Below are 18,019 nucleotides of genomic sequence, written 5' to 3'. Positions count from 1 at the left end.
CTAGATAGCTAACATATCGAAACTAAGAGCTTTGTTTTTTTTTTTTTGAGGAAAAGTTAGCCGGAAAATTTATTGCAAATTAAGTTCCGCCAAAGTTAAGATACTTTGGGGGAAAGAGTTCATACAAACACGTTCGGAACAATTATTTGTATCCCATCTAGCTACTAGATGGACCACGGCATTCCCGGCTCTCTTAACATGAGAAATAGGAAAAAAGCTAAAAAAAACTCAAAATAAAGCTTCTTAATTTTAGCCCTAGTTGATGTATCAATTGGCCAGTAAAGTTACTTTATTTTTGGTGGAGTTAAAGCTTGTCCTCTTTGTTTTGTCCAATTGTTTGTTATTCAAGACAATCAATTTCCAATCACAAACAAAAGAAAAGTTAGCTTTTGAGAGCCAAAAAAAATTATAAAATAATGCAAATCAAGAAAGCTTAGGAAAAAAAAAAAAAAGCAACCCCACTAGATGATCGACTATCGTATCCAATTCAATAATCTAACTTTTATTAAGTGTAAAAGAGGGTATCATTTGCCCATTGCCAATTGAAATCTTATGACATTATAAAGAACTAAAGAAGTTGCTCCAATTCAAGGCTACTAGGCAATTAGTTCCAAGCAAGGTAACGAACAATATTTCAACCACAAAAAACTCAAAAACTCTACTCGTTAATAATGGACAATGATAGTTCATTGTAATAAACACGCTAAAACTAAAATCTCATATCAAATCTCATTTAGAGATCATTCTAATTAAACCAATTTGTGATACATTGAATTAGTTTATGAGACATTATAAGTTAAAGCTCATACTTTATCTGTTTAGTCCGTCTTGTGTGCATCCGGCCACACCGTGTGACCACTTAAATTAACCCCTATAACATTTATTAAATAACCTCTATACTGATTGAGTAACCCCTATAACACTGACTCAGTAACTCTATAACCATGACCAAATAACCCCTTTAATACTGACTAAGTAACCCCCATTACACTACCCCTATAACACTGACTGAGTAACTTCATAACAATGACGAAGTAACCCCTTTAATATTGACCAAGTAACCCCCATTACACTAGCAAAGTAATCCCTATAGTGTCTAGCGCTGACCACACGGTGTGGCCAGCCACATAAAACTTTGTGTTATCCGTTTAAGTGCCTTACAGAACAAACTCACCAGTGTCCGGAGTTATACTTAAAAAGTAACAACGCTCCCATCAAATATGAGTCCACAAACACCCCCTGAATGGAACATTTGAACAGTGAAATTTGAGAATAACAAATTAATTTTGTCACTACTAATTGACGATCAATGTGCTTAAGCTTAAGCGAGTTGGCAGTTGAGAATCAAAGGATTGGACGAAAGTTCTTAGAATTCCTAGCCCAAACATACTTCTATTTCTAAAAGAAGACGGGCCCACTCATGAAAAACGGTCCATTACAAAATCCATTAGAATGAGTTTGATTAAAATTAAAAATCTTGATAGTGCCAATAAACATTGTTTATTTCCTTCATCTTTTCTTGAAAACTAAAATCAAGAGAACTTTCTATTTAAGAATTAAAAAAAGTTATAGGTATAAGAAAAAGTCATTGTTATTAAGCATTTATAGGGACAAATTGTATTGTTTTTTTTTTTTTTTTTTTTTGAGGAATTGTATTGTTTTATTTTAAAAGAAGCAATTACTTCTTTTTTTTTTATGTCTTTTAGTAAAATAATAACAAAAGAATTACGAAAAAAACAAGATTCAAATGAAGTGGCAAATAAATTTTATTAATCATGTAAAGATTAGCTTTTCTGAAATGCAAATTTGAGAACAAAATTTTGCACTATGGAGATTGTGAACAGGAACGAAAAAAAAGATTTGGGATTAGGGGGTGTTTCGAAGAATTCAAATAAATTATATGCAAGACGTTAAACAAATTTGGTTCCTCACGATGACACGATTTAACCGAGTACACCTAAATTATAACAAGATCATGGAGTCAAATTCTTTGTTTCACCTACAATCATCAAGTTCATACTTCATATGCTTCATCTCTCTTTGATTGCCTCTTTAAATTTCAATTATCTTATTTTCTAGGCAATTTCCTCTAGTCATTTCTAAATGTAACACACAAATGATACAAAGTACATTCTATATCACCTTATACCATTCAAACTATATAAGTATCTATACAATTTAATTGACCCGAGCAAAACATAGTATAACTCTATCACATAACATAGGTTATACTGCTAACTAAAATCATGACTACAAACCTCAATCAATATTGGAGAAGTCAGGTTCAGGAGGCTTCTGCAACGCCAAGCCGGTGGTGTTGTTCCCACTACGAAGTCTATGAACCCCACGAAGAGCGTTCCTAGCGAACCTTGAGGCAAAGATGGTAGCACCAAGGCTAGAGCCATTTTCATCACCCTTGGCTCTACGCTTCTTACTTGACCTGCTTCCATGTTCTAAATAATCACCATAATCCTCTTCCTCCCCTTCTTCTAATCGTCGAAGCTCAGCTATCTTCCTCCTCATGTGGCGTCTCCAAGCAGCTTGTATAAAGCAAGCTGCCCAAGTCCTCCACTGCTGAGAGTAGAACCGGAAGGTGTGCTGCACCTGTTTACTGTGAAGTCTTCGAAACTGCCCTGCAACAAATTTCAGCTCTTCTGCTCTTAAAGCGAAGGCCTCTACTTCTGTTAGAGCTTTCACAGTTCTTGTTGACAATGGTAAATTTATGCTGGATTTAGGGTCTAAGGCCCATGTTAAAAGCTCTTCACCACAAAAGTCTCCTTCCTTTAACAATCCTCGGTTGTAAAATCCACTTCTTCCACCATCTGTTGTCACACTTTCTAGGTGTCCCCTTATGATGAAGATCATTTCGTCGACTGGATCTCCTTCTCTGACAATGAAGGTGTTTTCGGTGTATAAGCTAGGCTTCAGTCGTTCACAAATGGCATCGAGCAACCTTTCATCCATATTTGCAAATAAGGGAACCTAAAGATACCGAGCACAATTGATATACATATTAAGTTGAAGTTAGAGCCACCAAAATTCAAAGAAAACATTCAGATAATTAGTATAGTTGACAGTTCAGACACTTACTCTTCTGACTAGATTTAAACAGAGATGGCGTTTGATGTCCCTTCTAAGATCTTTTGGTAGACTCTGAACCAAGATCTCTTCATCAACTCCTCGTGTTTCTAACCACTTGTATTGGTTATATCGTCTTACTCGTTCCCTAAGAACTTGTGGCAGTAAACGATGATGCATCCATTGCTCTGAATCGCGCCTCTTTATTCTCATCTCCTCTAGCCTAACAGTAAGTGATTGTAGATACGTCTGCAAACAACAGCATGAGGTTACAGAGTTAGAAGCCACACCTCTTTCATAAAATTAAGCCTATTTGGTTTAATAATATATGTCAATTTCAGGTAAACCTGACTAGTAATCAACAGAAAATCGTGTATGAAACAGGAAATACCTGCATGTTTCCAATCAGAAGCGCAAAAAGAATAAGACCGGATATAGCAAGACATATAGAGAATATAATTTCCCCTGGATAGGTACTAGTTTGTAGCCCTTGACCCAATGTACTGCAAAAATTAACGTTTTTGAGCTGTTAATACAACAAATGTACGAGTTAAAAAGTAAGGCTAAATAGCTAACATGTTTAGCAGAACTAGAAATGCTTAGTGGTTGTGAATAACCTTAGATTCTGAAGACCCCACCAGAGGCAGTAGCAAAATTTATTGACAAAAGTTTGAGATTCGACGATTTTAGAGGATTGTGCTTGTGTATAGATTCCAAAGTTGAAGTTTGAATCTTCTTCCTCAACTGAGCACATCTTATTAAGAACATCCACACTAATATTTTGCCATACCTCAAAAGTAGCCATATCATGATTCCCACAATACAAAAAATCGTTATCACATTTATCACCTTGACTTTGACATGCATTTTTCCAACATGTGTCTATACGTTCCACAGCAAATAAATACCACAGCGCCCCAGCAATCTGCAATGATGTTTTCGATACTTAGCATATAGCCTTCAAGACTAAAACAAACAAACCCGACCATTGTTACCAAATTCAATAATACCCCCACAAACTACGAATTGGTACATGGTACATGGCCTAGTGGTACATTTTAAGACTAGTTTAACAAAATCAGGTAGCAAATTGTGTTTCCCATGCCTGTTCCACTTACCAAAAACGTACCACAACAAGACTAGAACACACTTACAATGATTGAAATAACAAATTAACGTGCTTACATGACTAGAGAGCAAGTACCACAGCAAGTAATAAGCAGCTCCAAGCCAAGCACTTTCAGCAAAGACACCAGCAGTCTTTTTCAAGTCTGAAGTAAGAGGATAAAACCTAGCAAATCTAAAAATGTATTGTGAAAATACAATTATTTGCAACCATTTCTTTGTCTCTAGTATACCTTTCCCTTGAGCTTTAACAAGGTATTTTAAGACCACAATCTGCACAACCAAGAACGACGAATCAATGAAATAACATTGCCTCTACTTGACATCATCAAGAAAATATTACAAGTACATATAATACCTGTGGTAAGGGCAGAACAGCTAACAAATCTATGATGAAATAGCGCAGTAGGTAACGTTTAGCAATCTCTCCGGTATCAATAACAAGCTCACCACGTCCAAAGACTCGAGAAGATGGTGCAATATATGCAGTACGAAATTGAAAAGCCATGTGAATAAGATAGAAAGCATCAATCATGGTACGCAAAGTCGTAGTTGTAACAGCTAATCCATAGTCCATGCCTAAGCAATTCTTCTCATGTTCAACTATAGGTAGATAAAAGAACAAAGGATCTATGGACACTGCAATGATGCAAGATATAACGAAAAGTCGATTCCAAAGAAGAAGAGATTTATCTTGAGGATCAAACACTTTCTTGTCAGACACTTTCAGATCTTCTGGAAACACTGCTCGAGTAACCCCAGATCGTAGTGATTTACCAATTGTCCTTAGTCCATGAGGTTTCATCATTCCTATATTAAAAGACCTTGTTGAATTTTGTGACTTATAAACACTACGTTTTAGTCCTTCTATACTAAAGGCGAAACGATTTGTAGAGTCATTGTTCTTTGTTGAGAATGAGTCCATTTTATTTAGTCTGTCAAAAATTAAGAAACCATTATACATGCCACACTTTTAAACAAATCTAGTCTAGTAAGATTATATCTTAAAATAAACATTTAGATGTTTATTAATTTGATATACAACTTGGGTTAGTATCAATGTAACAAAATTCGACACGAACAATTAGTATATAAGAATGATGCTAAAGCAGAGCAACCTATAGTTAATGTTAATTATGAACATATAATGCTACAAGATTATGAGTTCGTATACCTGACAAATTTTTCTCTTTGACCATTCATGACCTGTGATTTGTAAGCTGACATATCTAAATTCATGGAGAAGTTGATCAACTAAAGCAAATTGAGGAAGTAAGATCTTTATAAACTACATCAAATTGTTGAATTTGCTCTTGAATATTTGTGACTGTCAATACTTCAGTCGCGAAATTAATATTTACGACTGCCTGTATCAAATGTCACCAACTTGACAAAATAATCCTGCACTAGAATTGTACAAGTTATGCATAGCAAAATCGACTATAAACCGTACGTGAGAGCCTTATTACAACAATTTGAATGACACGACTTCTAGACATTGTGTCGATTTTAATTGAACACATACATTTTAACATAAGAAAAAGGTGTCATATATAACAATGACACAATTGTAAGAGTAACGCTCTACCAAATGAGCGATGTGGAGTATGCACGAATGAATGAGTCGAAAGCTTTTATTCGATTTCTAGAGAAGACACGTCATTTTATTAAATACTTTTGTTATCAAAATTTTGTGTAATATCAAGAAATAAATAACATTGAATTGAACATAACAAATAAATGTACATGTGCAATATATAAACAAACACCCTAGAGCATTACATAACGCAAATTGTAAGTTTCTTTATCTAAAACGTAGCTAAATTTTGTAATAATAATTCTAAACATCAATTGTTTAATTATCTCATGATTTTGATAGATAATTAACTTGTACATGAAAAATAAAATAAAATCGGAAGATAGAGAAGGGCGCAAAACCTTAATATAAAAAAGGCATGATTGAAAGACTAGGGCACCAAAAATTCAACACTAGAATGAAGAGGACGTAGAGATGTTGTTAGAGAGAAATTTTCTGGAAATGGGGGAGGGAGGAAGCCAAGAAAGAAACTAAGAGCATTTTTAGCAAATTAGTTAGGACATTTTTTTCATAATAATAATAATAATAATAATAATAATAATAATAATAATAATAATAATAATAATTATTATTATTATTATTATTATTATTATTATTATTATTATTATTATTATTATTATTATTATTATTATTATTATTATTATTATTATTACTAGTTTTATACTCGTGCGATACCCGGGTTGTTTATTGAAAATAAATTTTTAATCTATATGTCAAATTTTTAAATATATCATTGATACAAAATTAGTTAGGAAATTGGGATTTGCTATATTTTATTGAAATTTTTTTAACAAAATTATAATTCAATTTATACCTCTGAAATATTGGTATTTTATTGAAAATAAAACTCTAAACTAACAATTTTATCCTAAAATTGTGTCCAAATAGAATTTTAAATTAACTTTTTAATCGTCTATTTAAATCCATCAAGCGTGGCGCGACACTTGGCAAAAAGTTGAAACGCCAAGTGTCAATACCTCATGACCTGGCTAAAAGTTTAGCTTTATATATTAGTTATATTATTATTATTACTAGCTTTTTGGCCCGTTCAATGCACGGTTTGTTACTTGGGTTAATTATTTTCATATGTAGGTATGCTTTATTTCTATAACTTAAAAGAAAAAAAAAAAGAGTGAGGATAGAACTGTGAAAGAAGATGAAGGAATTTAGTTAGATTTATATACATAAAGATTGTGGGACATGAAATGATATATTAATTAAGATTATATTTAAAGTCTATGAGATGAAAAGACAATTTTTATTATAATTCATATATTTATGTAATGCGTAGTTTATTTTTTTTTTATTTTTTTTATTTTTTATTTTTTTTTAATAGATGTAATGTGTAGTTGTGTACTAATTAATTGAACTTTATTTTATTATGGTGGAAATGAAACACTTCACTTTCTTAATTGAATTTGCAAGTTGTAGAATACATGAAGACTTAAATATAAATATTAAGGGATGTGACATGTGGCATATGGGGGTAATGAGTGACTTATGATGCCATGTGTCATTTGAAAAAGTTGTGGTTTTTATTTTTAAATAATAAGTATAGATTATTATTATTAAAAAAAAAAAGACTCCTCACAATCTCAAAATTTAATAGACAATAATGATACGTACTCCATATACACATACGTTGTACTTGTACTCCATATTTTATTATTTGCTTATATGGACTTATGGAGTACTTTTTGTTGGCCTAATGGTTGGAGAACCTCCTTAATCCGGGATTCAATTCTCACCCCAATAAGCAAGTGTGGGATCCCCGATTCCTCCGGCTAGCAAGACTTCTCCCCTAAAAAAACACATCTATCTTGGCATCACCGTCGATCACCGATTCACTCTAAAAGGCTATAGGTTCCAAGCTAAGGAAATAATTTAAAACGGGATATGAGTCAACCTGCCATATGATAAATATTATGCACGAGTAGCACTTTTTTATTTAATAAACGGGATATGAAAGAGGCATTTTATCATATTTGTTCTTGCTCAGTTGAATTGAAGACGCAGCAACATGCATTATTAGCACTGATTAAACTGTAAGTTCAATGGTGATACGTGGTGATAGAGCTCATCGGAAAAAAATATTATTATCTTGGCATTGATCAACTGATGTGTAGTTCTTATCAACGGGTTTGTAATAATAAAACCATGCATTTAATTTGCAATATTGAATAGCTTATTGAGATATAACTAATTGTTTATCCAAAAAAATTATGTAAATGATGAATCAAATGTTCTTAATGCTCATAAGATCAAATATATATAGGTCATCTACTTAATTTGGTTATGAATGATAGCCATTTTACTATTGATATGTTGGTGGTTTATTATGTGAGATATCACATCAAAAGTTTAAGATCATTTTTCATGTTAATGAAAACACAACTAATCAAATATTATCAAAACCAAAGGTGATCAAACCAATCCGTATATTATCAAATCTACCGTATCCACCTCCGTCTTATCGCGCCAATGGCGTTACCTCTAGACTCACATCACCAACATCGTCATCACCCCAACATGTAATCCTTTTCCTCCAACTCGTGATTTCTCCGCAACTGTTTATCGCATCCTTAATCAGATCACCTCGACGAAAATTTGTCGTTTTTATCTCTTGTGGAATAATTACGAAAATAAAGAAGATATAGCATCATGGATTCGTAATATATACACCCGAAGTCCGGAACAAATTATGGTGGAAATGATGCAGCCCAATTTATTAGGTAAGAGGATTATTTTACCTGTTTGTATTCTTCAATGCCAATCTCTAGTTGAGCTTAAACTGATCGGAGATTTTAGTATTACATGTCCCGACGAAGGATTTGTTGTGACTCTTCCGAAGTTGAAGAAACTTCATTTATCTGGGGGTTTTGTTGAGTTGTGGTCGGTAATTTTTAGGAGTTGTCCATTGCTGGAAGATTAAAATGTAAACATTGAGTGTTCTGGTAAGAGCAAGCATTTTATAGATTTATCGGCTCATAATCTCAAGAGATTGGTTATTATTGATGATGTGTATGATTATCTAACCCAACTACAAGCAAAATTTGTAATGAATGTGTCAAATCTAGAAGAAATTACAATACATGCTTCTAGTATGGCACTTTTTCGTTTTGTTGGGGATTCAAGTGCGTTAGATAAAGCAGATATTCGTTTAGTATTTCCTTTAGAATACCAGCGAAGTAGTGTAGCAGAACTCGCAAAGCTGATTTCTAGTGTAAAATCCCTTAGCCTAAATGTCATTGCTGTTATCGGTTGTACTGGGTTGAATGAGGTGCACCAGTTGGCGGTTTTTCTAAGATGTTTTCCCTGTTTAAAGGTCCTGCAATTAGTGTAGAGGAATTCGTCCTAATTCAGAGATGATTAGGCTTCTTTTACAGTACAAAACAGAGATAAAATTGCTCTCTTTTTGTGTTGATCAAGCGTATGATGTACAGAGTGACAAAGCAATAGTCATGCCAGAAGAATATGATTTTTGTGAGAAATTGTTTGGCATTCCAAATCCCTCAGCTTGTGAGATCAAATTCTCCGGTCGATATGTGCACGCTACAAATAAGAACTTCATTCCTTCTTCGTTGAAGTAATCGCTTGGCTAAGCACAAATTATTTTGGTTATTAATAATTTATTGATGATGTTAGTAATTTAAAGCCTAGTATGCTCTTCCTTGGTTTGTACCTGATAGAATTTCATTGTTTACGCTTTCTGGCAGATCTTTGCATATTTTTTTCCCTCTTTCCCTGGTTTTGAACCTTATATATTTATTTGGTTTATGAGTAAAATAGTTATTTTGAGTCTCCTCTGTTTAATGTGAAGTGAGGAAGTTTTTGGTTTCATTTCGGCTCGTTGTTAATCAAGACATCAATCTTGATGGTGCATTGTTTAATCTTTTGTACAATGATGCGAATTTAACAAGTTTATAATTTGTAATGGCCTGATAAATTTATGTTCATCTATTTTTTAACTGATCACACTAGTCTTTTGGAATCAGATGTGTTATTCATTCAATTTAATTTAAAGGCCAATTTACTATACATATTCCAAGGTTCCCCTGAATTTTAACTTATTTTTATAAATGTACAAGCACTTGTTAGAAATTCCTAAATTTAAACGGCAATGCTGTAAGTGTTTATCAGTAACGCAACAAAAAGTTGGAATTGGTTGCGGAGCTTCTTTCTAAACAATCAGTAAGGAGTCTAGTACTTCGCCTAGGGTCCTAAAAATGTCCTTGGTCGAATTAATTTCAATTTCAATTTTAGCAATACAAAACGCTTTATATAATGATGATTGGGATTGTTAGGTGCCAAATGATGTTAGCCACTAACCTATTACTCCCTCTGTTTCATAATATTAGTCTCATATAGAATCAATCAGATAAAATAAATTAGTTTATCTTATTTAAGTTTTTTTTTTTTTTTTTTTTTTTTTTTTTTTTTAAATCATAACGGAATAATTCAATGTAGAGATTTCCTTATTCTGTGTTATGTCATCACTCCATAACAAATTAATTTCAAAAAAATTAAGTTAAAAATGGAACATATTAAAAATGGGTATATCTTTTTAAAATGCTCAAAATAGTATATGAGACTAACATTATTATTTAATAAAAATTAAAATATTAATTAATATTTTTATCAAATAAGTGATAACTCAAAGTATCACTCGGGCCGAACACTAGTTGTAATTGAAAAACTGTTCTACGGTGAAAATCTGCTACTCTAAAGCTATATTGACACTATTAAATAAAAATGCTAATTAATAAACAAAAATAATATTTGTGATTGAAAAAGTTGGAAAAATATCATTCACCTTACTCGAATCCGATCAAACTGCACCAGATAATGCCCGATTAACGAAGATAATATTTGATTAAATTAACAATAAAGATATTGTAAAATTAAATTGATTTTTTAAGATTAAGTAATACGGAGTACTACTTTATTTCTAGTCTATTATTAAAGTCCCCATAACTCAGTTAATCTCTAGTTTAAGCTTTAATGCCGCAAAAATCCTTGTTAAATGGCTGAGATTAAGCGATCCAAAAAATTTGAGGAGATTGATCGATTAAGCTTACTCCCAGACGCCATCCTTATACATATTATGTCTCTCCTTCCAATCAAATCCGCCGTAACCACCTCCGTCTTATCGCACCAATGGCGTTACCACTGGACTCACATAACCAACATCGTCTTCTCCTCAACTTGTCTTCCTCATCCTACTCATGATAACTCTGCGGCTGATTATCGCATCCTTCCGCAGCTCACCTCGACAAAGATTCACCGTTTTTATCTCTTTCTGTGGAGTGAGTGGAAGGAATTTTCCAATATAGAATCTTGGATGCATGATATATGCTGCCGAAATCCAGAGCAGGTTGTATTGGAATCGACTCGTTTTAATGAAAATGATATTACTTTACCGTCTTGTATTCTTCAATGTCAATCTCTGGTGGAGATTAAAATAATCGGAGATGTCAGTATTAAGCCACTGGATAAAGGGTTTGTTATGATTCTTCCGAAGTTGAGGAAACTTCAATTATCTGGCTTCAATTGTCATCAGTTGGCTGAAATTCTCAGGTGTTGTCCACTGTTGGAAGATTTAAGTCTGTCAACGAATAAATTTAGAATGATTGAGCAGATTGTAGATTTATCGACCCATAATCTCAAGAAATTGGTTATTAAATGGGATGAACCAACCCTTCTGCAACCGAAATTCGTGATCAATCTGTCAAAGCTGGAAGAAATTACATTACAGGCTCCTGGTCTAATGTTGGTTCGATTTGTTGGGAGTATAGGTGCATTAAAAAAAGCAGATATTCGTTTAGGATATGGTCCTTTGAAAGAAGAAGATTTCCGTAATGGTGGTACATCACTCGCGTACTTGATTTCTCGTGTAATAGATTACAGTACTTTTAATGTTCTTGCTAATAGATTACAGTATGACCCTCTTCTATTAAACTTGGTGGTATTGAGTTTATTAGGTGGAATGATGTGGTGCTACTTCTAAGATGTTGTCCTTGTTTAGAGGTGTTCCACTTATCACTACCTCAACATTCGAGTCACTTTATAAAATCGAATTTGCCCGAACATTGGCCTACTTGTGGGACTCGGTTAAAGTACGTAGAGATCAAATACCTTAGTGATACTGATGAAGATGTAGAGATGATCAAGTATATTTTGAGTTGTGGAAAAGTGTTAGAATTGCTATCAGTCGATGTGTACCTAGACCGGCAATGCTATTCAAAAGGAGAAGCCATATGGCGAGAGCATGAGTTATGTGAGAAATTGTTCCACCTTGAGAATCCCTCAGCTTGTGAGATCAAGTTCATAGCTCAATTTGTTAACTCTTCAAATAAGAGCTTCATTCCTCGTCGTAGAAGTATTCGTTTGGCAAAGTACAAAGTAGTTTAGCAAGTAGTAGTTAGTTAACTAGGTAATTAAAAGCCTAATATGATCTTTTAGTTCATGTGTTTTAGTTGATATTCGTATTATCCTTTGTATTTTAATTTTGATATAGTAAATTAGTTTGTTTGAGTCTCCCCTGTTTTCGGAAGTGAAGGATTTCTTGGTTTCATTCTTGATGATGCTACCGGTATGGTGCTGCACAAAGCAATCTTTGGCATAATAATGTGAGTTCATTCTGAAGTGATAGTTTTCTGTAAATAAGTAATTAAATAAATAATTTGAATCTAGGGATCAAACGCTTAAAATTGAATGATAACAACAACAAAAATATTTACATCAACATCATTGATAGATGTTATTAACATACCTTGATATAGGGGTGGGACTTTTCAAACCGAACCGTGAAACCGTCCGTTACCGAACCGAACCATCACGGACCAAACCGTTTATAACCCGCTAATTTTAAACCGAAAATCGAACTGAACCGTATAATGTCAAACCGAAACCGAACCGAACCAATTAATGTTAACCCGTTACGAACCGTAAACCAATAACAAACCAAACCGTTTATAAACCGAAACCGTTTGAACTGATTAATGTTAACCCGCTAACTGTTTAAACCGAACCGTTTATAAACCGAAACCGTTTAAACCGTAGGAAAAAACCGTTTAAATCGAACCATTTACAACCCGCTAACCGTTTAAACCGAACTGTTATAACCCATTAAACCGTTTAAACCGAACTATTTTCAAACCGCAACCCGTTTAAACCGATCCGATTACAAACTATTTAAACCGAACCGTTTACAACCCGTTCCATTCAAATTGAACTATTTGCAGCCTTTAACAATTTGTTAGAATTCCACGAAATATATTTGATGTTTAATGTAATTTAACTATACAATTTTTTTTACATATAATTATTGATTTAAATTTGTAAATTTTTTTGCTATTACAAAATTAAAATTATATTCTTGTATAACTAAATTAGGAGTTATAAATTAAATAAAAAAATGAAAAAATTTGGCCACCCACCCAATCCAACCACCCTCCACCCACCCACCACCGTAACCCACCCTAACACCACCCCCGCCATCACCCCAGACCTACCCTAACACTACCCCCACCCACCACCGTTACCGTAACCCACCCCCACCCCACCACCGTTACCGTAACCCACCCCACCCCACCAACGTCAACCCAGACCCACCCTAACACCACCCCCGCACCCACCATAATTACCGTAACCCACCCCACCCCACCCCACCACCCACCGTAAATAAAAAAACCCAGACCCAAACCTTACCCCACCCCATCCACCACCGTCACCGTAAATAATAAAAACCCAGACCCATACCCCACCCCACCTACCACCATCACCGTAACGTACCCCACCCCACCCCCTTAACAAACCCCTCCCACCACCGTCACTGTAAAAAAAAAAAAAAAAAAAAAAAAAAAAAAAAAAAAACAGACCCAACCCCAACCACACCCACCACCACCGTAACACACCCCACCCCACCCCATACAAAAAAATCGAAAAAAAACCCAAACCCACCGTAACCCCACCCCACACACCCCCACGAAACCCAACATCCTCGAAACCCCCCAACTCACTCTAATTGCTCACCCACCATAAAACTCCCTCCCTCCCTCGAAAAATCCTCCCTCCCCACCCACCCGAACCCAGTCTAATCGCCGCCGCACCCACCCTAACTCGGCCCCCTCCGTTGCCCACAACTTGAAAAAAAAATTAAAAAGAAAAACAGAAAATAAAAAAAGGAAGAACGAAAACACCTTATATATTAATCCTGAATTTGGCCTCAAATTTGGTTTTAAAAGGCCAAATTCGATCATGAAACAACTAGATCTAGAGTTTCGTGGTCGAATTTGACCATAAAAACTGTCGTGCGTGGTGCTGGTGGACGGAGACGGAGAAACGAGATGGAAGAAAGGAGAACATAGACGGAAGAAGGGAGAAGAAGGAAGAAGAAGAAAGGAAGAAGGAAGAGGAGATGAGAGAGAAAACGAGAGAGCAGTGAGCATATTAGCAGCCATGGCTTCAAAAAATTGATAATATTACAGAAGAGGATTAAGAAAACGAGAGAGAAATCAAAAAGAGTACTAAAGAGACGATGATAAGAGTGATCTGATTGGTGGAAAAGAAAACACACGGATCGTGAATTGGAATGTGTGCGATGATAGGCCGTTAGATGACATGCAAATCAATGGCTGATATTTAATATAAGACGGTGACACGGATCATGGGATAATGGATTTGGATAGTATGTTTTTTTTTATTCATAGCTACGTACTAATAAAAACACTACTGTGCTCTTAACTTTATGTAACTTATAAATTGTAAGAAACACAAATGTTTGGAAATTGGAATTGATCCAGTATGACATATTTAATGTATATTAGTTATATGTATATCAGTATATGTAATAAATAATAATGTATGGTACGATTGGTATCATACTATCATTGGTATGTATAGATAATCGATAAATGTATCTGATTATTAAAACTTAAAACAGTTGATGATCGATCTAATTGAATACTTCTACTTCCCCACTCGTTTTCTTTAACATGCAAGTTGCAACATATATATGTTGCAGCCTTGTAGGCACGTAATCTTAAAAGGTGATTAGAGAGGGTAAGACAACAAAGTAATTCAGCAATATAACTTTAACACCAAAATTATGGAATAGTTACAAACAATTGTCAATTATTACTTTATTAGACTAATGGGAAATTGAATAATCGTGATTTTAATTAAACATCCAAATATAGTTCTGTAACATTAAATTATTAGTTTATTACAATATCAATTATCGATTTATCGTATTCAAAGTACCAATTCATCAAATCATGGTTATGACGCGATCTTTAAAACAATTAAAACAAGAAGCTGATAGCCTGATAATATTTGATAATGAAACAATAATACATTAATACCTTATAAATTTGTAATAGACTAATATTTAATAAACAACAACAAGACTATAACCAAATTTGAAACATAACACATTAACATGATATAGAATGAATGAGAATTTCTGTAATTCTATATAATCTGATATCTGAATCGATTTATCGTATTCAAAGTAGCAACTCATCAAAACATGGTCATGACACGATATCTAAAACAATCCAACAAGAAGCTGATAACCTAATAATATATATTTAATAATGAAACAATAATACATTAATACATTATAAATTTGTAATAGACTAATATGATAATATCGAATAAACAACAACAAGAGTATAACCAAACTTGAAAAATAACATATTAACATGATATAGAATAATTGAATAAATGAAGATTTGTGTAATTGTATATAATCCGATGTCTGAAAATAAAGTGACGAAGTCCCAACTTTATATAAAACGAAAATAGCTAACCGGTCAAAAATCTCTTAAAACCCAATTTCTACTCGATCCATTATTTTTTTCACCAACCTATGCCGACCCGCTAATGAAATGGAAATATTAGTCCCAACTTGATATAAAACAAAATGCGCTAACTGGTCAAAACCACTTTTTAGAACTCGATTTCAACCCGATCCAATTAACCGATTACCAAACTAACCCAAACGATTTTAGCACCAAACCGAGTATAAACCGAACCGATATGAATCGAACTAGCATTAACTCGGGTAAACCCGCCCTTGAACCGACCCATTTCAAAATAATCCGTTCATGACCCGAACCGATATGAACCCGGACCGAAGTTGACCCGGTAAAACCGCCCCTGAACCGATCCGTTTCAAACCGGTCATATCATGACCCGAACCGTTTATAAACCGAACGGGCATTGACCCGGGTAAACTCGCCCCTGAACCGACCTGTTTCAAACTGACCCGATTATTAACCGAACCGTTTAAAAACCGAACCGGCATTGACCCGAGTAAATCCGCCCCTGAAGCGACCCGTTTCTAACCGATCTGATTATGACCCGAACTGTTTATAAACCGAACCGTTTACGACCCGAACCGAATTTAAATCGTACAAAAATAAACCGAAACCGAACCGACCTGTGACTAATCAAAACCGAACTGAACCGACCCGCCGTCTAAATGAAACCGTTTTAACCCGAACCGTTTCAAACCGAAACCGTTTCAAACTGAGGTCAAACCGAACTGCCAGACCGTATTATATATATACTTGATACCTATCAAGAAAACAAACTAAAATTGGGTAGATATATTATATATATACTTTAAAAATTGATGACTAAACAAATCTGTTTATTCAATAAAAATGAATTGCTTGAGTTTCGCTAACGATTCATATATATGCTTTTCTGTGGTTAACTTTTGATATAAAATACAAAGATTAATATAGGTATAGTATCATACTCTGTCGTTTTTTTAGCCGCCTCCCTCTTCTCTCTTTTCTCTCTTTTCTCTCTTCTCTCTCCTCTCTCCTCTCTTTAGGGTTTCAATTTTCTTGGCCGTTTAGGTCGGAAATAGTCTAATTTCTTCGGAAATTAGACTATTTTCAACCCTTTTCTTCAATTTAATTTGCTTTTTTTTTATTTGATTTGTTTTGCTTTGTTTTGTTCTCTCCGTTTGTGAGAGTTTGTCCCAATTTTTGTGGGTTTTTCCCAATTTTTTGGGATTTTGATTCTCATCTATGGATGAGAATTTTATCTTTAGGGTTTTAATAATAATTGAGAAGGTGATTTGGATTCATATGGGTTTAGGGTTCGTCATTAACTCTACGATCAAAACATCAGCGCAGATTGCGAAGGTCTCTATTTGGAAAGATGCAAAGACATCGAAAATCACTACTCGCGTCATGTTTGAAGCGGTGGAGTGTGAGCTATGCCCGATATGCAAAATAGTTATGATTTTGAATGTAAAAGTTATGTTATTTTCTCTAGATATGTGGTTTACAAATCTTTATTATTGTTGTAGATGTCGTATGGCTATTTATTAATGATAATATTCTTCTTCTTGTAAAAAAAAAAGTATCATTCTCTGTCCGTCCCCTTTTGATAGTCATTTTTGGTATAAAATCACAGGAATTAATAAACATAAATAAGTAGTAAAAGTACATTGAAAAAATAAATTTACATTGGTTCGCAAAAAAGTAGAGAAAGAAAGTAATTAAAGTACATGGGAAAGTAAATTTACATAGAAAAATTAAATTTGCACAAATATTTTTGCAAATGGGAGAGAATTTTGGTAAAATATATATATATATATATATATATATATGGTACTTGAAAAAAACTAATATATCAACATTTTGGGTCACTAAAAATGGCATAAGTGACTATCAAAAGGGAACGGATGGAGTATAATAATTGTGATGAAATTGCTAAAGCTTAAAAGAGAGAGAGATGGAGGAGGTGGAAAAAAAAATAGATTAAACTCGTGCGATGCACAATTTTAACATTATTTTAGAAAAAATTGAATCTAATAATCCAACCTTTCACTAGTCTTATTCTATTAATCCAACCTTTTGATTATACATGATCTACCATTGGAGGGGAAGGGTGTAGGAAGAAGAGGGAGTGATTGGAAACTGGATGAATAGGGGTGGCAGGGGCGAGGGTGGTCGCCTGGTCGGGGAAGGGGGTGGTAGGGGATGTCTTTAATTTTTTATTATTTTTTTAATTTATTATTATTTTTGTTAAAAATTGTAAAAGAAAAAAATAATAAAATAAATTACCTGAAGAAAAGGTTATCGGTCACCTTGGCCTAATGAACTAGAATGGGGTGTAAAGGTGGGAGTAATCATGTATAATCAAAAGGTGGGATTAATAGAAAAAGACGAGTGAAAGGTTGGATTATTAGAA

The 18,019-nt window shown here is 34.0% G+C and overlaps 2 protein-coding genes across 2 annotated transcripts; one reads left to right on the top strand and one right to left on the bottom strand.

Moving 5' to 3' along the window:
* Positions 1-1,874: 1,874 nt before the first annotated feature.
* On the bottom strand, positions 1,875-5,430 carry LOC110688901 (putative cyclic nucleotide-gated ion channel 8). The gene is made up of 7 exons (XM_021865659.1): positions 5,378-5,430; positions 4,562-5,138; positions 4,264-4,476; positions 3,696-4,003; positions 3,470-3,581; positions 3,091-3,327; positions 1,875-2,982 (listed from the first exon to the last, which is right to left on the bottom strand). Exons 1-7 carry the CDS (start codon positions 5,428-5,430, stop codon positions 2,260-2,262), a joined length of 2,223 nt encoding a protein of 740 aa, XP_021721351.1. The 3' UTR covers positions 1,875-2,259.
* A 5,393-nt stretch (positions 5,431-10,823) lies between these two features.
* LOC110688891 (FBD-associated F-box protein At4g10400-like) lies at positions 10,824-12,211 on the top strand. Its single transcript, XM_021865651.1, has 2 exons — positions 10,824-11,737; positions 11,782-12,211. The coding sequence occupies exons 1-2, from the start codon at positions 10,824-10,826 to the stop codon at positions 12,209-12,211; spliced, it is 1,344 nt and encodes a 447-aa protein (XP_021721343.1).
* Positions 12,212-18,019: the final 5,808 nt, after the last annotated feature.

This window comes from Chenopodium quinoa, unplaced genomic scaffold (genome assembly GCF_001683475.1).
Source record: "Chenopodium quinoa cultivar QQ74 unplaced genomic scaffold, ASM168347v1, whole genome shotgun sequence".
In the NCBI taxonomy this organism is placed as follows: Eukaryota; Viridiplantae; Streptophyta; class Magnoliopsida; order Caryophyllales; family Amaranthaceae; genus Chenopodium; species Chenopodium quinoa.
The sequence above is the reverse complement of the archived record's forward strand: the minus strand, read 5'-3'. Positions and strand labels throughout refer to the sequence as shown.

Excerpts from the sequence above, each read along its gene's own strand:
- LOC110688891 (XM_021865651.1), top strand. The coding sequence starts at position 10,824 with ATGGCTGAGATTAAGCGATCCAAAAAATTTGAGGAGATTGATCGATTA. Across the intron at positions 11,738-11,781 it reads GTTCTTGCTAATAGATTACA|GTGGAATGATGTGGTGCTAC; the intron begins GTATGACCCTCT and ends TGAGTTTATTAG.
- LOC110688901 (XM_021865659.1), bottom strand. The coding sequence starts at position 5,430 with ATGTCAGCTTACAAATCACAGGTCATGAATGGTCAAAGAGAAAAATTT. Across the intron at positions 5,139-5,377 it reads CAAAGAGAAAAATTTGTCAG|ACTAAATAAAATGGACTCAT; the intron begins GTATACGAACTC and ends AATTTTTGACAG. Across the intron at positions 4,477-4,561 it reads CTGTTCTGCCCTTACCACAG|ATTGTGGTCTTAAAATACCT; the intron begins GTATTATATGTA and ends TTGGTTGTGCAG.